Below are 23,156 nucleotides of genomic sequence, written 5' to 3'. Positions count from 1 at the left end.
CAAATTCTATAAAGGTAGAGATTTCAAAAATATAAATACAAAGTAAGATTTCATGATTTTATTAAATACCTCGTCGATAGGTAACACAAAGTAATTAGAAAATTAAGTATAAAATCTTATTTATAAAATGCACACAAGGAATGAATGGATAAATGCAAACCGTGCAAGGTTCAATAAAGCTCTCTCATCGGCGACATTCGCGATATCGAATAGAGAGCAACGCGATGAAACAACACTTTCCTGCACACACCGGCGTCCGTTTAGCGGAACAAAAATATGGCGAGATTGTAAAATAGTAAGTAACATGTATATTTAAATAAACATTATAGTAATTTTATGAAAAAACTTTTTCTAAACTAATGTTTACGAAATTTATAAGAACGCAAAGTGAACCTCGAACTACTCGACAAACCTGTATAAAAGGTAAAGTAAGGAAATTAAAATAAATTAATGAAAAAAAATTACAAACTTTTTTTAAGCCCAAATAAAAAGTAAGACAGACCGTTTTCTCATGATCCCACGAATTCACACCCCTAGTGGGACGATCCGACCAGCTTGGGCTTCAACTAGTGTTTTGCTAAATGTGCCGGTATGTATAGTATTAACAAGAATTGCATTTCGAGCCCTGAAATGGTAGCGCTAGTATTGACTTTTGCCGTCAATGTTGTTGTCATCAGTAAAAAAAATAGTATTATAATTCCGCAATTGTATGTTGCGGGTAAAATTTGTCAGTTTGTATTTGGAACAATAGAGGTTTCCACTTTTTGTAAAAGAGATAGTGGTTGATACTGAGCCTAAAGCTGTTATTAGATGTAACTGTCGCAGCTTGCGGGCGGTCAAAGGTGGGTCACTCTGCTGAAAGTCGAACAGTAACAAAGTGTTCTAGTCAGTAAGTGTAGATACCCGGAGGCGCCGACGAAGGCGAAGGCGACGCGTCGGAATAAATATACAAACACAACTACATGTTTCATTTATAGATATAGATGTGTAATTTAATTTTTTGCAGTTTTTTTTTGCAGCATTGCAGTTTTATAGAGGCAGTGACAGTTAATGTTTTATCGTGCGTTTACGTCACATGACAAAAATTTATTGCAATTTTAGAGTAATTAGTACTTTTACCAACAAGGAAATAATACTATGAATAAGGAAAAGACATTAATAAAATCATAATAAAAAATTAAATATCAGCATACGACGACTACGCAAGTAAAAGTATCTAGTATCTCTCACAGAATACTATCCACTTATCATGTAATACATTTAAAACTTTTTTTACTACAGACAAGATATGTCTATAGAAGTAGTGATATTACAGTGATGAGATGGTTGTCACCGCGTCTACAAAACACACATTAAGCACAAAACTTTTAGTTCCATTTTGAGTATCCGTCCTTAAAAACCTAATAAATAATACGAATAATGATGTATAATAAATAATAATCGATTACTTAATACATTTGGTAAGTATAGTTTACGACCAAACGAATGCGTCTGGTTGCTCGGGATTTGACCGACGTATTAAAATCAACATTAAAGTTCACCGTACAAATATTTTAAAACGATTTGCGATTAAAACCTGTACGATTTCGATTAAAGTGAATATGATTACGATTGATACGATTTTGTAGACAAACTCGTGTAATATCTAGGAATGCCTTAAATATTAACGCGACGAAAGAAAGATACGCGTCGTAGACTTCATTTCGTTAGTATCAGATACGAAAGTCACTCTCAACTCGCTTCCGGTACGGATGCGGTTCGTAGAAGTTGAGAGAGCGCGCGAATTACAAATCGGCCGTTCACAACGCTGGATGAATACGTCGTCGACTGACATATGACAGAAATCTAGTTTCCGCGAGTTTGACGCGTTGTAATTAAACAATAAAGTGACATTTTCAGTTCGCTTCGTGTCGACACAATCTGCTCTACACAGCATTAAAGAGGGATTTTGAATTAGGCGGTCTCGGAATCCACACAACCGCATGAAACGTATCTTCTTCCAGTTGCGGCCGCGTTACTTCTTCTTGCTCTTGCCCAGCGTGAGCGTGTGGTGCGCCTGCGACGCCTGCTGCTTGCGGCGGTTCAGCTCGATGGTGTCGTCCTCGATCTTCTTGCGCAGCTCCTCGAGGCGCTTCTTCTCCTCCGTGTGGTCCTTCTTCAGCTTGTCGAACTTCGCGTGCAGCTGTAAACCGCGCGGTGCTCGTTAAAGGTCGTCGGGCGACGCAACTGAACGCGCTTCAGGGGCGCGTTCCCGTAAAATTAAAAAAAAAAATTTTTTCGTAGTAGCTCTTCCCATTGTTTTGACGTGTTGTCGTCGTAACGTGAAAAGTCGTGAACGGCAGTCAATAGTGTCGTACTATAGAAGGGCGTGAACAATTTCATTTAAACATACAGGGCGCGGACCTTCACCGACGCGACTAACTGTCGTCGCCACACAACGGGAACGCGCCCTGGCGGGGTACGAACCTCTTTCTCGGCTTCCTTGAGCTCGGCCTCCTTCTCCTTGACGCGCTGCACGAAGATCTGGCGCATCTCGTCCTCCTTCTGCTGCAGCTCGGCCAGGTGCGCGCTGCGCTTCTGCTCGAACGTCTGCTGGAACGAGACCTGTCCGCGGGAGCGAGCGTTAGAACGGCCGGCGGCGGGGCGCGCGGGGCGGGCGGGGGCGGGGCCGCACCGGCTTGTTGTCGGCGTCCACGTCGGTGAAGCCCATCTGCTGCAGGCGCCGGCGCCGGTACAGCTCGTAGTGGCGCGCGTGCGTCTTCTCGCGCATGTCCTCCATGTTGGTGCGGATGAGCATCTCGCGCAGCTTCACGAAGTCGCAGTGCGCCTCGTTCTCCACTGCAAGAGGCGCCGCGTCAGAGGGGGCCGGGGGCGGGGGCGACCCCCACCCGCCCCCCGCCCCGCACCCACCTTGCACCGTGCCCCAGGGGTACTGCCGCGCGCGCACGGTCTTGTTGCCGATCTTCACGAGGTCCGTGGAGCCCACCACGGCGAAGGGGATGTGCGAGTTCATGCCGGCGTTCACCTCCGCCACCGACTCGTCGTCCACCGGGAACTGGTAGATCTCCACGCCGTTCGACTGCAGCTCCAGCATTATTTTCGACTGCGAGTTCAGTTCCCTATGTTAACTCCGAAGTCGTGGGGAATCAAAAGTGTGCGGGGGCGTATAGGGAGTTACGAGCATCGTGTCTTACGTTCAAAATGAACTTCAATTTGTGAACGTCTTATTTGCGTGTATATGTCGATGTTTCACATATCGACCCCTCCTACGTAAAGTATCGTATGTCGAAATTGCCAAGTTTATTAAACTTCTGAATTCACTGAAATAAGCATAATACGTGACTTTAGCATTTCTCAATTTTATTCGGCAAAGCTCGTTAATCACATAGAATATTATAAAAAAAAATTCTAGATATCGGTTAGATGATCTATGATGATCTATTAGATGATCACTCTATGTGAGTACCGAGTGAATTCAGAACTTTAAAATACTCCCCTGTAAACTTGGCAATTTCGACATACGATCCTTTACGTAGGAGGGGTCGAGATAATATGTCGTTCTGGCAAACGGGCAAATTATCTTTCAAAAGCCGCGAATTTGGCAAAGACGAGTTTTAAACACGTGTAAATAAACGACGTAATGTTTTTCTTTCTTTACATATTTATGTTATGCAATTCAAACTCTCAACAATAAGTGAGTCATATGATCAATCTTGTCCACCCACACCCACTCGTTATACCGAAGCACAGCCTTGAAAGTACATGTGCAACCTACTCCCAATAAGTACTAGGGTACAACCACAATATCAACAAAGTTTATTTAATGCATAGTTGAATGTCGATGCGTTATGCGCTTTCTTACATTAAACATACAACTCGCCCTTTTGACACAAACCGTGTGACACATCTACTATGTTACTTAGGGTATTTTTATGTACAATTGAAACGACATTGCCACCTCATTAATTTCACGTACGTCGTAAATATGTACCGCATCAAATAATATTATTATGATATAAGTCTTCTACACTTTTGATTGCATTCACTCTCCCTAAAAGAGAACCTACTTAGGTAAATTCTGCACAAACAGAAAACTTACCATTTACAAAAACACAAAAACTGATGATTAACGTCGGTCAAAGTAGCAAAAAAAACCAGAAAAGATTACTTTAAACTTCTGCAGCTCTGTCTTTGAGATGGTGTCCGCCTTAGCGATGATCGGGATAATGTTCACCTTCGTGTCCAGCTTCTTCATGCACACCAGGTCAATCGACTTTAAACCATGGCCTGCAATTGCACAGTAACTTGGTTTTAGTACAACTTGCAAAATAGTTAACAAGACATAAAATAACAAATAAAAACTTTGGTTTTTAATTCTATAAATCCCAAAGGCAACACTGTTTCTAAACGTAATCAACGAATTGTTATTCTATTATTAAATAGAAATATCCAATAAGTAATTATTATTTTTAACATAAGTGAATAGAAATGCATTACACATATGCAAATTACACAATAAGTGTAATTGTATTGAGATGGTTCTGTAAACAGCAGCTAAATGTTCGAAATAAATAAATGTTATTATTGTCGTGTTTCCTATCTGGGATTTATTTATCAAGATGTGATCAACATTGCAAGTGTTTTCCCAAAGTGCTTCACGGTGAACACAACGTCCAACCTCGCGAAGTAGTTAAATACGTTATGGCACAAATACGTGCGTTTATCCTTGTTAGTAAAAACCAACCCATTATGCGGGCATCGGAATATTGGAACGTGCTAGAAAAGTAAGTAGAAAGTGACGATAACGTCACGCACTAATGTCGCAACATAGTGGTACTACCGACCAATGCACCGCGGAGGAATGGACTTTGTTCGTATAGTTGCAATCCGTTCCGAGGTTTTTGTGTCGACGGCTCACGCGCAGGCGTCCGCCGCCGCGTCGTCGCGAAGAATGTTCAACAAAGGCCACTGTTGCTTAACGTTATCGGATATCAGTTTGTATTATTTACAGGATGTTATTTGGGTCGTTCCTGGCAGCCCGTTGCTGTTGACGGAGTTCAGCGTATTGTTAAATAAATAAATGCTTTTGTGCAGGAAGCATAAAGAAAAATAAAATACAACTTGTATTGTTTTTTTATTTTGTATTACGACATTTTACATTACGACATTTGTATTTATTGTGTATTACGACATAATACATTTTATTAAATATTACTGGTATTTAAATCGTCATTTAATGCTTTTGGCGTATTTTACATGAAATTTCGAATATATTCCGTGAAAAGGCGAAGTAAATTCGGCACATAAAATGAGTTATCTGGTTGACTTTCTCCGCGGAAAACGGACATAACACTATCCTACTCCCATTCACAAATCATCTAATGTCCTTGACATGAGCTCATTGCCATGCAAAGCAGTGTTCGGTGCGCGCGAATGTGATACGATAACCCCATAACGAGACGCGGAGGACAGAAATATAACGGAAACCCGTTTTTACTACTCAACCAATACATATAGTTATTTGATATGAGAAGTTATAAATAAATCGGAAGTTAAACAACTGTGCAGATATCAGATAAGGACTATAAATGAAATAATGAAATAAAATTAAATATCTATTATATATATATATAATTCTACCTGAGTGTTGACCAAAACTCATGAACTGACTGCACTTAAATTTCAGCTTTAAACGACACGCATCAAGATTTACTTTCCGGTCATTGGCAACTAATCACACAACTAACAAAATTAAAAATATTTCCATTTGCAAGGAAATATTTTACATTTGAATCGAATATTACCAAACTTTCCTGTTAGCAACACTCACCAGTGGGGCAGATGAAATACAGACAGACGTGCAGCCGACTGTCGTGGTAAGCGCCGAGCGAGCGCTTGATCTTGAGCTCCTCCTGGAGGTAGGCCTCGAACTGCGCGTCGATGTAGTCCACCACCGCCTTGAAGCTGTCCTCTTTGTTCACTTGGTCGCCGTAGCCCACCGTGTCGCATATTGTGAGCTGGTAAACATAAACATAAAAATCCGGTAAAGTATACTTACATGACAATTCGACTATATTCTTATCTTTTCCGAAAATCTTCATATTTTTTCAGAAAAATATTCCTTGTATAAAGACGGACGGTGACGGACCGTCACCTTTGGTACTCAAAGAGTAATGAAATAATACGAAAATTGATACCACTTCAAATCTTATTATTTCGTTTACCAAAAATGTTGAATTTTGTGTTGGGTCACTTTCATTGTAAAGGAGCGATATAACACAAATCAAATACTGAGGGTTATCTATTGCTACTAATTATTGATTTTTAAAATAGAGCAATATAGCAACAGCTTTAGTTTTGTCTTTAGGTGATGAAATAGGTTTCAATATTCACAAAACGTAACTTCTATTATGTCGGCTTATTGCAAGAAGTCATTAATTGCCTTATATTTTTGCCATATAATTCATATGGCAATTAATGGCTTCTTGCACTAAGCCGACGATTAAATGTAACAGACATCTCACTAGAGAAAGTTTCATTAAACATTTACAAAATTTTTTATAATGTTGCACAAAATTCAAACTGATTTCTTATGGCTGAAATGAGTAAATGACAATTACATACTGCATGAACGAAATGTCATGAACAAAGCATTCTATGCACTTACTTTTACATGCCTAAGAATCAAGAATTTCAGGATAAATATAATAGCAGTAGCAGTAGCACAACGAACGAAACGACCGCCAACTGCTGGGCATATGAAACTCCAATTTTCCGCTACATTACCCTATTTCCGCATCTTCTCATCTGAAGGAGCTTCCTTTATTTTGTCATTGATTTAAATTCCATTACACACTTTTTTAATGAAAATGTTTAAAACTTACCTTGAGTCTAACGTTACTTTCTTGTAGCTCATATGTGTGTGCCTTCAACTTGACAGTGGGTAGGTGATGCGGACTTGGGCAGGACTCAAAGTTGGTGTTGAATAAAGAGTCCATCAGGGTCGACTTGCCGAGGCCCGTTTCACCTAGAGCAGGGAGAATTTTGTTTAATTAACTGAATTTTGCACTTAATCACATTGTAAAGTTGTTCGTGCCATAAAATTAGCTTATTCCTTAGACATATTGCATACTAACATCTCAGTTCCTCTTAGGAGCTAAAGTGCTCCTGTAAATCAAAACTAGTTCAGTGTGATTACTTATTTTCATATAATTAGCAGTAGGATTCCATCTATGATAAAAAGCAACTTCAATCTCCGTGACACATTAACAAATTCAATATATTCATGTACATGATGATCTGAATTCCGTTAGTCTGGGTGTTGTGGGTAATGCAGTCGAAATTAATTTCGTTACTCTGGTGTTTGTAATGAATGTAACATGAATGAATGTTACATTTGACACCATTTATAGTCATCACAAAGTAAGAGGTCCAATTTGACAGCTATGGAAGACGATAGTATGTAACTTTGAATGCAATCAACGAATCAATCACAGTAAAAAAACAATTCGTAACTTATTGGGTTTTAAACAAATACGTTAATTTTAGTAAAGCACAATACAAATGTCGTAGAATATATTTCAAGTGTGATTTTCATACGAATTCCAAAACAGAATGAAATTTTGAGTTCACATCTTAAAAAACAGTTACATCCTCAATCTCAATTTTTTTAGCCAATTTTGATTTTGATAGAGATGCTAACATTGATAATAGTTTTCCGTTTCGGGCCCTTTACAGGTCCCATCAGTCAACCGTGACCATGGGACCCGTAAAGGGCCCGAACGTCGGTTTGTTTGAAAAAACAAATATACGCGATTTAAATCCGGAAAAATAGTTTCATTTCCTATGTGTAACAATCGCGAAAACCTAAGAACTCGATATTGATAATATTATTAAATTCAAATAATTATTACTCAATACTCAATATATTTATTGCATTCATATGGCATACATGTCTTAAATTTAAAAAAATGCTACACATATGAGCCCTTTATTAGGGATAACAATAACAGCAGAGGTAGGCCGAGGTTTCAATTATTAATTAAAATTTTTATTTATCAAATAATAATATAAAAAAAGTCATATAATAATAAAGAAATACATCATATTATGAGTAGAATTATGTCACTTGAAAGTTTGAATTTTATAATTATTTTTATTTAGTAATTATACATACAAAATTGTTAAAAGGTGGTTCTTATTTTATGACGACTATTATTGGTGTGATTTATGAGCAATTTATTTATTTCCATAAGTATATTATATACCCAACTGTACCTCTTATTAACAATATCAACACAAACACACTAGCACATGATTATTCATACTTCAATATAGTTTCTATTAGACAAGTGATGCAAGATGCAGCTGTCAAGTAAGGTGCAGGTGGGTAGGAGTTCAGATAAGACAATAGCATCTACGAGCTTTGTGCAGGCGTACAATATATTACCTAAATCGAATAAGTACTCAGCTGTTTATGTCTATGACTTAGAGACAGCATCTTCAGGAAAATATATCCCACATTACTGTGTGTACTGATATCTCTAAAATGACTTTGTAACATAACCACATAATAGTTAATGTAAGGCAGATTAATATATATAACATGTTATGACTAACAGTAAACACCCCTTCCTGTCTCTTTTCAAGTCAAATATTTTAAATAGAACATCACCGCACATACTTGTATAATGATAATATTGATTAATGGCAAATGAGTCACTTGCAAGTCAACTAAAATACTAGCAAGTTAAAACTACTATCTCTCTCTTGGCTCTCTCTAACTCTTTAGGCAAGGTGAAGCTGGTACACCCCCAATATAACGTTTTCAGTCTCTTTGATTTGTTATGCATGTTGAATAAGTTAATAGTATCTATCACTTACCAATGCATAAAATGTTGAAGACAAATCCATTCTGCACGCTCTTGTTGACTAGCTGGTCGGGTAGGCTGTCGAATCCTACGTGCCCTGATAGCTTTAGCGTCCTCAAGTTGGTTTCGGCCTAAAAATAAACAATTATAAACAACATCCTTAAAACACCAAGTTAGTTAGTTCAACATGAATCATCCCACTGTTACTTTGACTTTGAATCGAAAGCAATGTATTTAATGTGAATTATGTGTACGGTAATCGTTTCAAACAGCGAAAATTAATGTTTAGAAGAATACAGAGACACACATAAAAAATGAAATTTCACCCGGGAAGAGATACGCCCAAAAATACGCATTTATTTGAAAATTGTGTCCTTGACCTGTCCGTATATCTCATTAATTTTTAACACATATTTCTGAAAACAAATTTATTTGGTAATTTGTCGTGAATAATAACTATTTTTACAGAAAATACAACTCTAAAAACTCACTTTCGGAAGTTCTACGTCCATCGCCGCCATGATTATCTCCTGACTGCAGTAGACTGAAGTGTGGGACACTTTCAAACTGAATAAGCCAATCGACTGTTGATCGACTGTGTCATTCATTACTAAGTTCAGACCGCAGTGTCAACAACAAAATCAGCGAAAGTATTGCCGTTAAGAAAAATATCACAAAAACAGGGGAAGAAGAAAAATATCACAAAAATTAGAAATGTACTAAGATGCCAATATAATATGTCTATTATTATTTTTCCCGTTTCTTTTTCTCGTCAAATTAAATTTGACATATTATGTTAAATGCAGTATGGTCTGTATCTATGTTGTAGGTGTACTATAATAAAAGCCTATTTCCCATTCTTCTATCTGCATGAACTTTCTAACAATTCGGCATGTATTTAAAATTACAGCTCTTAGCAAGGTAAGCCCCCGCGACACGTTCACACGGCATTGCACTACAAGTTTTTTGCAGTATAGATCTTATCGAATAAACAGTGACGCACACATTATAAATAGAACCGTTTACATAGTGTTTGTGTTGTAACTAACGCATATATTGTATCGATAAATACGTTTATCGAATGCTTACTGGACTTCTCAAGCAAACCGAATGAACTGTAACAAATATTTGTAAGTAGGAGCGCATAAAATTACACCATCGCTTCCACACGGCGCGAAGTTATACGTTTTTTATCGAATACGTGTGGCGCACTATAAGTTTCCGGAATGAATAAGAAAAAAATGCTATAAATGGTCAGAAATGAATTTATTGTTTCTCAAAATATTCTCTTAGCTTAGTTAGCGTTAATACACTTTTTCATACGAATGATCCAATTTTGAAAACATTTATGCCACTCCTCCGTGACCATCTTTGAAACATATTTTTCATACTCTTCGACAGCCTCTTCAGTTGATGAAAATCGTTGACCGCGTAACTGGTTGTTAATTTTTGGAAATAAATAGAAGTCACGAGGTGCCAGGTCGGGACTGTACGCGGTATGGCTCATAAGGTCAACGTTGTTCACCTTCAAAAATTCATTTGTCTGTCTGGCCGTGTGAGAACTGGCATTATCGTGATGCTAGATAATACGGCGTTTACGGGTATTTTTAGGGAGTTTGTCAATAACTTCCGGCAAACAAATGGTCGCGTACCAATCAATATTCACGGTACAATGGTTCTCCAAAGCAACAGTAGCCACGGTCCAGTTTTATTAAAAAAAGAAGCAATCATCCGCTTAGAGGCACTTTACACGTGCGCCACTTTGGTTGGTTTCGGCTCATTTCGAAGGACCCATACGCTCGATTGCCGCTTTGTTTTGGGATCGTAACTATAAATCCATGTTTCGTCATCTGTTACTATGTCCCACACCAAATTTGACGCCCGGCCCCTTCGTTGAATCTGGTAAGCATGGCATTGCATCAAGTGACGCGATTCGTTTTTTGAGCCTCAGTAAAATTGTGTGGGATCCACCGAGAGCACAGCTTTTTCACACCCAAATGTTTGTGTAGTATTGGTTGTATTTGACTCATGCCTATACCTAAAGATGCCCGAATCTCATGGTATGTCACATGCCTGTCTGTGTTAATCATATGGCGCACAGCATCGATGTTTTTGTTGTTCACAGCAGTGGACGGGCGACCATCATGAAATTCGTCACTGAGATTCACACGACCGCGTTTGAATTCTGTAAACCAGCTTTAAATAGTCGTCTTGCATGGTGCTTCATCGCTAAAAGCAGTTTGAGGCCGAGCGAAGCTCCGACGAGCAGTTAAGTTACACTTAAAGTCGCAGAAAATCATAAAATAGAAAATCATACCACGAAAATTTTCAATAGTTAAATTCATGGTGATGTAGACAACCAATTTCTAAAATGACGCCACAATGTGGAAACAAGTGACAGTCAGATGAAACAAAAAGTATTCTACAGTTAAAGAGTTGCATTTTCGAATGTTGTAATTACTTTTTAAATATTGTTTATGTAAGTGGCAAGTTCCGGAAACTTATAGTGCGCCTTATGTAGCAATAGACCCGATCCGTATTTTAGTTATTGTAAACCTCACTGTAAACTCGAATTCTCCAAACATTTTAAGAAATTGTCAAAACCATTTATGGACATCCCACAGTAATTGAAAAATTTTTTTCATCTTAGATTTTCGGTCAATTAAAAAAAAAAAGTGTATGTCCGCACTGCTTCTTGATTTATAGAATGAACTCAATAGCTTCTGTTACACCTAGGCCGAAGCCGTTGGAGTCTTCTATACCAGTATAAAAGTGCAATGAAGCGTGGATTAATTACAGGCGCATTCTCAGGGCGATTGCTGTGTAAATACTGCGGCTATCTGTCTTTGAGACGAATGAAAATATATCATGTGAACGTACCGCTGTCTATTTGTTTATAATCGAATACGATAAAAAACGTGCAGGACAATGCCATGTGAACGAAACATAATTGTATTTGGAAGGTCTATGCTCAGCAGCGCGTTGGTTCAATTAAAAACGGTTACGATCTTCGGTTGTTTTGGGGTATTTTTGATTATTTGATGTATCCCAATATATATATCATTAATATCTCTTATAAGGGAAACACAACAACATAACTTTCATAGTGAGCGTAATTTGTCAATAACAGCGATGCCCGAGTTCCATTGAAGCATAATTTTTCCCGATGAAATAAGTCGGCAGAAAAATTTTGGTTATGGCAACACGGATAAATCCAAAATGGCAGAATGCGACTTTATAGTGTTATCATGTGAGGCGATGAAATAATGTTTTCTTGAATTTTACGGTTGTGTGTGGATTATAAATTTGTGTATCAGTGAATAGTGACAAAACGAACCATGGCGGACCTAAAATCGCCACCGTTTAGTGATATCAAAAGACCTGAAGAGGTCGTCAGGATGACGACAAATGATAGCCTGAAATTCGCAGTTCTTATCGGACTGATTGAAGTCGGGCAGGTTACCAACAGAGAGGTGGTGAACACGGTCCTGCATCTGGTAAGTCGTTTACATCATATTGTCAAGAACTGAACACAAATCGCTTCAATGCAGTTGAAAATTCTTATTAGATTCAACTTGGACAGGTTATGTATGGTACGATCGTAAATGTTGATTGTTTTACCAATTTACGCAATAATATCAGTACTTTTTTTGGGCTTAGTGTGTACGACAAAGTAGTAGGCAAATTAGAAAATTATTAGAGACAGTTTTAACTGCGGAGTGGCGCGTCTATATTCATTGTTTTTATCGATCGAGCTAGACCCTGAATCGCAGGATCGCGCTATTCGAGCGGCCGGCGAGCGTGTTTGTTTTGATTGGTATGTCGCTCGTCACTTCTCTCTGATATTGTCATAAAACAAATCACAACATTTCCACGTTGAGTTTAGACCAGTCGTTGAATTCTAATCACAAAGAGTGTGCTAATAAATTAAACAGGCGATTTTAAAAGTTGAGGCGTGAACCATGACGTGTCTTTCTTTACCTTGAAATATTCTTTGTTTATTGAAAATTGTTTGATTGAAAACGGACGTCCCTAATTTTAAAACAGCCTTGTGAACGTAAAGTCACTTTGTGTAATGCAATAAAACGACTTCAAGCGAATGAAAGAGCTTTACATCCGGGAGAAGAGCACTTAACTCACCTGGGGAAGAACTGGGAGCCACTAGCCAACTTGTGATTTTTAGACCGATGGAAGGCGACGTGATATGGGAAAATCTCGCAGACATCAAAGGGAAATTGTCCGTCGACACGCGAGGGTTCCCGCAAGGAGTTCGTTTTCTCCGAACATGTTTCCCTTATTCGGGATTTGTTTTTGACAAATACTCTGGAGACGATCGAGTCAATTAATCTTATTTGCTACGTGTTTACAGGGATTGTCAGAACTGCGAAGTTCGAAGAGAGCGATCTCTGCCCCCTGCAACTTTTCCAAATGTAAAATGTAAAATAAAATCCGACATTATAATATAGGTTCATTCTATTTTACGTTTATTCCAAAAGGGGTTTTACAACAGGTATAAGGTACAAAATTCAAATTATCTGACAATTCCGGCATCAAATTTGATCAAGAAAACAATACTTGCCGTTCTCTGTCGACAAACAAGATTTCTTTGTAATAGACAGAGATCAAATCATCTAAAAATATCACAAGAAAGATGTGTGGATGTTGTCTTGTCATTTTTTATCACATTTTCCTGTGCCTAAAGGAGTCGCCACATTTATCGACACGGAATCGGCCTCAGCCGATCGTGGTTTAGCCGTTTAGCACGCTAGTCGCATTAAGCCGATTCAGCCGTTGACGCCAGCGATTGGCGGGGTGTATGAATGTTATTATATGAATGTGTTATTTTTTATTCTGGTGAGTTTTGCGATTTTCTCCTAAGCATTTTCTTTGTAAACTTTAATTATGTATTCATAGTCAGGCATATCATATAAACAACGATGTTTGCTGACAATACTCCGTAAAACGCTGGTCGATTAATTTTAATTTATTTATATACGTCTGTTGTTTTAAGCTACTAAGTGTTATTTTCGGTAAAGTTGTAATTTTTGTCCAATATGTACCTAATACTATTATTTAAATGTGCTCGAATACATCTACTGAGGAACTGAAAATTAAAAAACCACGCCTAATCGACATTATTAGTGGTACGAACTCGAATTATATGAATTAAGTAATTGCCATGATGCAATAACGCTGATTAAAATATGGTTCCGTCGATATAGTTTAAAGTCGATTCTCGATTTCACTTCTAGTGACTCTTCACTGGTCATATGAAGTTTGACATTTCGCACTGCTATTACAATAGTGTTGTAACTAAATATTTAAGATTATAGTATTGCTGAACCTAAAATTTAAAACGCTACACGTCAATATAACGTCTTTAGAATTATTATGATTAATAATTAAAATATGTCTACTTAACTCAAAATAATACAAACTTTTCATTAGCTAGTTCTGAACGAAATAATCCTTGCTCAAAAATATAAAATAATTGTTTTTATATTTTAATATAATTTGGCAAGTAGGAAATTGCTTAGATTTTCACTTATAACATAAATTTTAATTAATACGCTATTATATTAACAGTGCCATTTATCATTGTATTCAAGCTAAATTTTACAAAGTATAATAAAATTAATTTTTGTTTGGTCATTCTGAGAAATGTGTGGACTCAACAATTTTTAATGTTAGGAAGTCACCAAACTTCTTAACGCGGAATTGTTTTGATGTGATCATCTTTAACGACACTTGTCGCAGTAAGCCCATTCGCCATTGACGCGGCCGTTCGCGCGCCGCCGCGCCAGTTGTTTCTTCTAAACTCATCAAAGATCACGCGTCGTCGGGATGCGTACGGACGCGCCCGGAACTTCGCTCGAAGCAGATTCGTTTTCGACCTGTGTCGAACCGCGTCCATACGAACCGATGCGAAAGACACAATGTCTTTTTTCACCGACTTCAAGAACCGGAGGGGTTCTCAATTCAATTGTTTTTCTTTTGTATGTTTGTTACGCGATCACTCCGGCCTACATATGTGAATCGATTTTGATGATTCTTTTTTTGTTGGAAAGGGGGTAAATTTAAAGAAAACATTCTACCTACAAGGGTGGCACACTAGGGGATGAATTCGGTTTCGCGCACTTTCTGGAACCGATTTCAATAAAATTTGGCAACGAGCTGTAATTCCACGGACTTTTGAGGTCAGTTTTTTTGGTAATCTGTACTGAGATTATTGCTCTTATGTTCATGGACATAAATCTTTTCTGACCGGCTTAATGCGATTCTGCGTTAATAACGCTAAGAATTCCCGGAGCGATTTACACTCGCGGCCGCCGTGGTTGCAGGACCGCGGCGTCCGTAGAATGTAGATATGTTTGTAAAACTTGGTAGCACGTTTCACGACGCATTTTAAGCCCGCGGCGGGGACGGTTACTCGCTGTTATTAGCCGCATCGTCTGCAGGATCCTAGTAGAACCGTTCGAGACGCAGTCAGATACCCGTACACTCTGCGGTCGGTTCGCCCGTGACGATCTCTATCCATCGTAAATAACCGCGCCACTTGCGATCATCGCCCGCCAAGTATGCGGGCTGTTCCGCAACTGGGCGGCTACAGCAGGTTTGTGACCGCACAAACCTTCGGTGTCGAGACTATTATAGTAGCAGTGGAACTCCTTGTGAAAGAGGTCGTTCAGGATAGTACTGCCACCTTACCTATTTCTGCCGCCAAGCAGTGATGTCAGCATTACTGTGTTCCGGTTTGGAAGGTGTAAGGTTTAATAGGGTAAGGGTGCTGGTGAAATTACAGGCACATGGGACTTGTCAACTTATGTCTTAGGGTGACCGGCGCAGTGGCAGTGCCCCACAGTTTTTGCGATTTAAAGTTCTGAGTGGCACTGCAACTGTTATGGACAGGCGTGTAATTTACCATCAGACTTGTTCGTCCCGTCACTTGATATTATAAAAAAATAAAAAATAAAACAGCTGTCCCGCAGCCGCGGCAGGTGCTGGTGGAAACAGCTCCGTGATTTCTTAGCCTAAGTGTGGTGACTCCCTTAATGGGAAAGGGAACTGTCAACGCACTTCGAAACCGATCGACCGCAGTTTTGCATGGAACGTAAATCTTTTGTAGGCCGGCCGAATGTGATTTCTCGTCGATAAAGTATGGTGACACCCTAAGACGGTTTTGACTTGATTAAAGTCTCTTTACCAGATACATTTTTATTTATCTTAAAATTTTCTCGCTTCTACTTCCACAAACAATTTGTCGTCGCTTTTGTAATAAAAAATTGTACTGAGTCGTATAGATTCTCTTTAACATTTGTTGTGACCCTTTTTTGACGCTGTATGGCTGACCGACTGACGGACGGGTTCGCGTTCTTTTGTGTAGCTGATTACGTCATTTGTTGTGAAGGACCTGACCATACTGGTCTGGATAAAGAAAGCCTCGATTTGAAGCATCTATTTTTCTTTTCAACGTGAAACGGATATTATCTGTTTTATGGCATAATCGTAATCATCAATAAAGGCTAACTTTAACAGTCTGTTCACAAAGTAGATTTAAATGGAATGTGTTATTAATTACTGCACTATACTCTCTTACACTTGAACAAAGTAAAACTAGAGGCCTAATAGGTCAATAATTTTAATGGACGTTTATGAAATTGGGCGCAACTCTTTTGCTTTATCACTTTTAGCGGCGTACGTACACCCAGCGATAACTGTGTTTGTCCGACGGAAAAGTCGATTGGTTTTAATCGAAGCAAGTATTCCCAATATCCACATTAATAACAAAAAGAGTATTGTGGAATATCCTTGTTTCCCATCCAGTGTTCTTGACCGCGACCTTGCGCCGTACCGTAACTGGAGTTTCGAACCGGTTCAGTTTCGATCGAGCGTTATGATTCTTATCGTTATGTTGCATTGTTTCGCCTCAACGCTTTGCATTTTGCTATTTTTTGTTAATGTAGAATAATCGGAATGTCAGGCTGCGTAATGATATAGTATAGTTGATACTAATTTTTTAAGCTTTTAACTTAATATTCTATATATTTTTAAGAGTGATAATTTACGTGTATTGATGATAGAAATAACTCCGTAAGACTTCCATCAAACTTTGTTCCTATTTCTGCCCTTTCCATTCCAGCTCAAAACCAGACAACTCTCAGAAGAACTAACGAAGATCATCTGCACCATGTCCATCATTGGAAGATCTACATTGATCCCTCCCCTTCCTTTAACTTTAGAAATAACTTCGCCAATACCCAAAAGTTGCGAACAAGTAATTAGTCAATGATCTAAAATTAGAAACACAGCCGAGATCAATATTCCATCCAATTAATAGTCGCTAAATAAGAGGCCTCGTCGAGCGGAAGTAATTCCAAGTCACTGCTGCTGGATCGTACGGAACCAATTGACTGTGAGCTTCTGCTGACTACCAACTAATCACTGGCATGTTTGAATTACTGCTCTTGTAAAAGTCCTTTAGCGAAGACAATTCTAATAGCGATTCTGCTTTGAAAGTTGATCATCAAACGCCAAGTTTTAGGATAGTTAAATTTGAAAAGTGATTCTAAACTTGTAATTTCTAAGAAAATTTTGATGCTTGACTTGAAAATGTTAAATGTAATTTATTTGTATAATAAGCCCCTACGTTTTTATACAGTTGGGCTTCGTAAAACAAAAGTCGTTCGTGAAGCGAGAAATAAAATTTAGAACTGACCGCAGTGAAATGTATAAAGCATCCAAATTGCTTCGTTACTCGAGACGGGAGGAAATTGAAAAATTCTGTTCAATGAGTCACAGGGCGGCGGAAAATGGGAAACTAGATAACTGTAATAATGCCTAATGCTATACTGGCTGTTGTATAAGTGGAGGCTTCTGTTTGTTGAAAGAAAAAATTTCTGAATATGATTGTTTCATGTGAAGTACTTGTTGTGAAAAAAAAAATGGGTGCAATGCAATGTATAGAAACATTAAAAGTGGTATATATATATATATGTATTGTCTATTCATCGTTAATTATTAACTATACAATTATAACCCATCTTGACCACTACGGATTAAGTGTACCTAACGTAAATTAATTTACAAAAGTAAATGCACGTCGACGCGTTTCTAGAAAACCCGAGAAGTTATAAACAACAGAACCGCTACTTTACCTCCACGTGGACAAACCTAAAACAGAATTTCATGTAAAACTGTAATAGTTAACGTAGTAAAGGTGCGGTTTACTGTATAACCTTAATAAGCTAGGTCATTTGTATCGAAATAAACGACCCTCGAAATACTTCGCAACATCGTCGCGAACAACTTTTAAGTAGCATTCGCTACTGTAATGTGTGACGAGCTTTTTAATAATAATAATAATAACTTTATTGATAGCCATTACAAATAGTATAGAAATAATACAGTAATTATTAGTTATTGATTGATTGCCAACCAGCCTGTTGTTGCCATCTACCCTTTCCGTTCCTTTTGTAATATTCGGAGTGAAAGAACATATGCATCATCTACATAAGAGAGTTTTTTCATAAGTATGAAGCAGTCTATTTACTTGCAGATGCAATTTAAATAACATTGCATATGAACATAGTGGAACTCTTCCTCTACGTCGGGGATTTAACGATTCGACAAAGAGGCTCGCGTTACACAATTTGCCGTGGTTAACCCATTGTCTTCAAGGCCTGAAGCAATTACCTACTCGTCTTTGGTAGCCGTTTTCACACTGCATTAAACACATTCAAACAAATGAGAAGATAGCCTATCAATTTACGACGAAAAGAATAAACAAATTAAACTATATTTCGAAAGTCAAAGCTCTTCATGTGTAATCGAAATAATGTTTTTTCAATTCGTTAAAGACTCAATTTTATTTGGTAATTTCATCAATGCAGTCGCGTGAAGGGGAAGAGAATGACATGAACGCTAATGGAAATGAGGAAAAAAAATGAGTAGCGATCTGACAATAAATCCTGGAACGAAACGCGACATCTATTGGATCTCAAGCCAACTTGAGAGTGGCTGGTATAGGACGTCAATCGACACATATGTCATAACATCGGGTACATAAAATAAAATTCTTCAGTTTACAAAGAAATGCGGGTTGAGTTCCGTAGTCTTCCCGATACTTCAACCGAAGTTTTTGCGATTGTAAATATCACAACAGGAAGGAGTCCTTGCGCGTATTTCACGGTATAATTGTTGATGTGAGAGATCAACAGGGTTTCCTAAACGATGTCGTAATGGAAGTTCACTGCGTGTGCGAACAGAGTGAGCCGAGCGTGGACTACTTTGCGATGAGTTCTTGATTTCTCCAGCAAGCGAATCATGTGGAACGACCTGCGTCTGCACATACCCACTCTGCAGCTTACTATTACTAATTAGAAATACCTATTTACTCTAGTCAGTATCTCTCTCATCAGAAGTACCAATTCACTTATTGAGGAACTTGATTAAGTCAAACTTAAAATATCGAGAAAGCGCAGTAACATTCACAAGTCAATAATTTCAATACAGAGAATACTAGAAAACCGACCTCAAAATTTCGTGGAATTACATCTATTTGCCAAGTTTTTGTAAACAATCGGTTGCCGAAAACCGGATTCATCCTCTAGTTTGTTACCCTCAGAGGTGGAATATTTTCTTAAAATTTAAATGGGACCACTTCTTTCCAACAAAAAAAGAAATCGGAAAGGAAATTGGCTCACAAAAAATTGTATCTCAGCTTATCGCATAAATTTATATATCAGAGTTATCGCGTAACATACAAACATAAAAAAACAAACAGTCGAACTGAGGACCTCCTCATTTTTTTGAAGTCAGTTTAAAATAATATAGGTAGACAAAATACTTGCAAACACAAATGTACGACGCGTATTAGTTACGGCAATGACACATTCAGAAATGTGTTAGAATAGTTATCTTACGTTTCAGTAGTTTAGTGTTATTTTAATTTATGTATAAATAAATAAATTATTACTAAATTAGTATTGTTATTTTAATATTTTTTAAATTTTTTGTAACTTATATAACTAATCTCGCGTTTGACGTTGAAGCAAATCCTTTGACTTAATGAAATTTATTCAGTCAAGTAATAAATACCGATTTTGAAGATTATGGTAAAGATATTGTACCCAATTGTTCTTTGAAATAAATTAGGCATAATATAGTCTGAAACTTTAATAAAAGTTGGTGGCTGAAAGTTTAGAATGTTAAAAATCATCGTTTCCCGGTTGAATTGATTCGGGAAATAATAACATTTAAGATAGTCTAAAACTTTAACGAAGCCTTTTTTAAATTAGCCACACCAGTCCCACCAAAGACAAACAGCGTTCTATGTTTGAATGCTTCATGAGCTGACTTTTCTCAATACTATGAAAATATATACTATAAAAATTTTTGTTTGAAAAACAAATATACGCGATTTAAATCCGGAAAAATAGTTTCTTTACTATGAAAATATTTGTTCAACGTCTTACGAGGAAAAAAAATTGGCCCGCAAGAAAACGGGCTTTACTTTTCGTTTAATTAAGACGAGAGAAATGGTAGGCCAAGGAACTTCACCCAAATAAAAATAGTCTTGGAATTTTATAGCTTAATTGTGGTCCATTAATAACGTTCCTCACGTGTGTGTGTTGCGGTGTGCAAGTATTCTGTGCGAGTAATTAAAATTCGCGAACAGGGCGGGGTAACGACGCGTGATGCAAACGTCGTGCCCCAGCCTGCCCGAACATTATGTGACGCTTAAAAGGGTTTAAAACGTGTCGCCTAAAGTGTTGATTGCTCTCGAATTTCGTTTTGCTTCGTTTCTCTTTTATTCGCTTGAGTACAAAAAAAGTTTGTTCTTGGCGGTGACGCGTCGGCTTTGCAAATTTGCGTAGTCACATCATCCTTGTATTTTCCTCATACCGCCTCGTGTCTTCTATACTTACCTGCAGTTTATGGATAACACAAGATCATCATCATATGGCGGCCTTTTTTGATCCAATCTTGGATGTAGGCCTCTTCCCTCTTTTTTTATGAAATGTAAGTTCGCATTTGACCTCCATCTCATCTGATGGAAAGTAACGATGAGGTCGACGATGGAGCATGCACAGTTAAACAATGCTTATTCACTCTCGCCTTGAAAAATATCATTGATATGCAGCAGAAAGAGATTTGCAGACGGTACGGAACCATGAGGAACTCATCATGTATCGCCATATATTCGGAAGAGTAGCCTTCTGAGACTACTTGAATCGAACGTTCGCTCAAGAAATCCGAGACCCAATTGCAAAGATCAGTGGGAAGAACATAAAAGGGAAGCTTACTTAAAAGGCTTGCATGCCAGACCCTGTCAAAAGCTTTAGTAATGTCTAAAGACACTGCAAGTGTTTCGCCTTGTTTTTCTATAGACTCGCTCCACATGTGACAGGCATATACAAGAAGATCCCCAGTAGATTGCCCTCATCGGAATTCTCGGCGATCACTGAGGAGGTCGTTGTCTTCAAGGTGCGACAGAAGACAAAACCTCGTCTTCCACTCTTGACGATCTTGTGCCCGAGTTATCCAGTCCCGACCCCCGTGTCGTCGGATGTCCTCCATCGAGCGCTGCGGTGGTCTGCCGTGCCCTCTGATATCCGCTCGGGGTCTCTATTCAAGTACTTGCCTTGTCCAGCGCCACTCGTCCATTCTCGCAATGTGTCCGCGAATGCCACTTTTTCTTCGCCACGACAACCATGATATCTTTAACTTTAGTCCTATTTCTAATCTAAGCGTTACCTTTTCGGTGTCGCGAAATGACGAGCATTGCTCTCTCCACGCCTCTTTGCGCGACTTGGAACATCTTGGCGGACTTCTGTGCAAGAGTCATGGTTTCCGTACCGTAGACAAGCACGGGCATGACACTGCGCATTGCTCGAAGACTGACTTTGAGATGGGGTATTTTTCCCCGTAGCGTTTGTTTGTTGGCATAGAATACAGCCCACGCCAGCGCGATCATCGGTACCACTTCCGCTGTATGGTTCTCAAAGCCCAGTATAATCTTATGTCCCAAATATATGTATTCAATCAGTCTTTCCGCGGGAAGTTGGAAGTTTCTGACTTCAGGAATGTTGATCATGATCTTAGTTTTCCCAATGTTCATTTTAAGGCCAGTCTTCTCGGATTCCACCTTCAACTTTTCTAGCATCGTCATCATCGTAAACACAAATTAACAAATATTAAGTTTGCAGTGTTGAAACTGTGTTCTTAGGATCCCTAATATGACGAGACTTTCTGGCAAGTATTATAAAGCTATAGTTACTGTCTATAGAGGTAACTAGCAGATGAGAAGTGTGTCACACCGTCAGCTGGCGACGTGGCGCACGCTGCTCGGGGCGTGTGATTGGCGATGGCCATGAGTGCCGATCGTTAATTTGAATGAAATTTTTTTAGGCCCGATCGGGCACGCATTCATGAAATATCATGATGTTGAAGGGCTTTCGTAGCACCTTCGGCTTAAAGATGGTAAGGTCAAAGAAAATGTTTACAGATGTAAGTGTTTCTACATCTGTAATTTTTATAATTGTGTTTTATGTTTCAAGTGTTCTGAAAAATACTAAGGCATCGGAAACTATTTTTTCGGATCTTAATTTCGTGTAATTGTGCTTGCAAACCATCCAACGACACGGGTCCTTTAAAGATCCCAAGGTCCGCTAAATACACCACGCACCGCTGCGAATTTGTGGTCTAAGCCCCGGTTCACACGGCATTGTCCTGCACGTTTCTTAACGTATTCGATTATAGACAACTAGGTGCTCACACGATATATTTTCATGCGTTTCAAAAAACGGATAGCCGCAGTATTCACACAGCAATCGCCCTGCGAACGCACTTTTATGTTGGCATAGAAGACGCCAACGGCTTTGTCGCCGGAAGAACACAAGGTATTTGGTTCATCCAATGAATCGAGAAGCAGTGCGTACAAACACATTTGAAAAATTGTACGAAAATCTGAAAAATTATGAAAAAAGGGGCTTTAAAGTTCATTCGATTTGTTTGACAAGTTTGTTGCTTATTTGGTAAACGTATAGAACTGTGTGCGTATATTTTTAAAGGGCAAACACCGTGTGAACGGTTCTATAATATGAAACGAATGCGCCACTGTTTATTTGGTAAGATGTATACTGTAAAAAAACGTTCAGTACAATGCCGTGTGAACAGGGGGTAAGGAAGCAATTTCTAATATGTGCAAACGTCTTCTCCGATGACCCCAACCCGCGCTCCCGCGTTTTGCAGAGTTATTACCGTCTAAATATGCAATATGTGTAT

At 38.5% G+C, this 23,156-nt stretch overlaps 3 protein-coding genes across 4 annotated transcripts; 1 reads left to right on the top strand and 2 right to left on the bottom strand.

The window, feature by feature from the left end:
- Positions 1-75: 75 nt before the first annotated feature.
- Positions 76-9,458, bottom strand: LOC113236282 (septin-2). 2 transcript variants are annotated; one of them, XM_026472287.1, is made up of 9 exons: positions 9,362-9,453; positions 8,884-9,001; positions 6,885-7,027; positions 5,831-6,017; positions 4,169-4,287; positions 2,911-3,103; positions 2,675-2,838; positions 2,467-2,604; positions 76-2,182 (listed from the first exon to the last, which is right to left on the bottom strand). In XM_026472287.1, exons 1-9 carry the CDS (start codon positions 9,389-9,391, stop codon positions 2,015-2,017), a joined length of 1,260 nt encoding a protein of 419 aa, XP_026328072.1. In that variant the 5' UTR covers positions 9,392-9,453; the 3' UTR covers positions 76-2,014. The 2 variants fall into 2 exon arrangements, with proteins under 2 accessions (XP_026328072.1, XP_026328073.1); XM_026472288.1 differs by lacking the exon at positions 2,675-2,838 and having other exon boundaries at positions 9,362-9,458.
- A 2,750-nt stretch (positions 9,459-12,208) lies between these two features.
- LOC113236342 (neurobeachin-like) lies at positions 12,209-17,653 on the top strand. Its single transcript, XM_026472378.1, has 2 exons — positions 12,209-12,367; positions 17,011-17,653. Exons 1-2 carry the CDS (start codon positions 12,209-12,211, stop codon positions 17,158-17,160), a joined length of 309 nt encoding a protein of 102 aa, XP_026328163.1. The 3' UTR covers positions 17,161-17,653.
- A 3,962-nt stretch (positions 17,654-21,615) lies between these two features.
- On the bottom strand, positions 21,616-22,041 carry LOC113236304. Its single transcript, XM_026472315.1, has one exon. The coding sequence runs from the start codon at positions 22,039-22,041 to the stop codon at positions 21,616-21,618; it is 426 nt and encodes a 141-aa protein (XP_026328100.1).
- Between the last annotated feature and the right edge of the window lie 1,115 nt (positions 22,042-23,156).

Source organism: Hyposmocoma kahamanoa, unplaced genomic scaffold (assembly GCF_003589595.1).
Source record: "Hyposmocoma kahamanoa isolate Upper Pololo Valley unplaced genomic scaffold, ASM358959v1 91, whole genome shotgun sequence".
In the NCBI taxonomy this organism is placed as follows: domain Eukaryota; kingdom Metazoa; phylum Arthropoda; class Insecta; order Lepidoptera; family Cosmopterigidae; genus Hyposmocoma; species Hyposmocoma kahamanoa.
Note: the sequence above shows the minus strand (reverse complement) of the source record. Positions and strands in the feature narration are given on the sequence as shown.

What these genes read in the sequence shown, in the direction of transcription:
- LOC113236282 (XM_026472287.1), bottom strand. Translation starts at nt 9,391, where the DNA reads ATGGCGGCGATGGACGTAGAACTTCCGAAA. An exon ending in GTATTTCATCTGCCCCACTG is followed by an intron (nt 4,288 to 5,830) that starts GTGAGTGTTGCT and finishes GTGCAATTGCAG; the next exon opens with GCCATGGTTTAAAGTCGATT. An exon ending in TGGACGCCGACAACAAGCCG is followed by an intron (nt 2,605 to 2,674) that starts GTGCGGCCCCGC and finishes TCCCGCGGACAG; the next exon opens with GTCTCGTTCCAGCAGACGTT.
- LOC113236304 (XM_026472315.1), bottom strand. Translation starts at nt 22,041, where the DNA reads ATGACGATGCTAGAAAAGTTGAAGGTGGAATCCGAGAAGACTGGCCTT.
- LOC113236342 (XM_026472378.1), top strand. Translation starts at nt 12,209, where the DNA reads ATGGCGGACCTAAAATCGCCACCGTTTAGTGATATCAAAAGACCTGAA. An exon ending in TGAACACGGTCCTGCATCTG is followed by an intron (nt 12,368 to 17,010) that starts GTAAGTCGTTTA and finishes TTTCCATTCCAG; the next exon opens with CTCAAAACCAGACAACTCTC.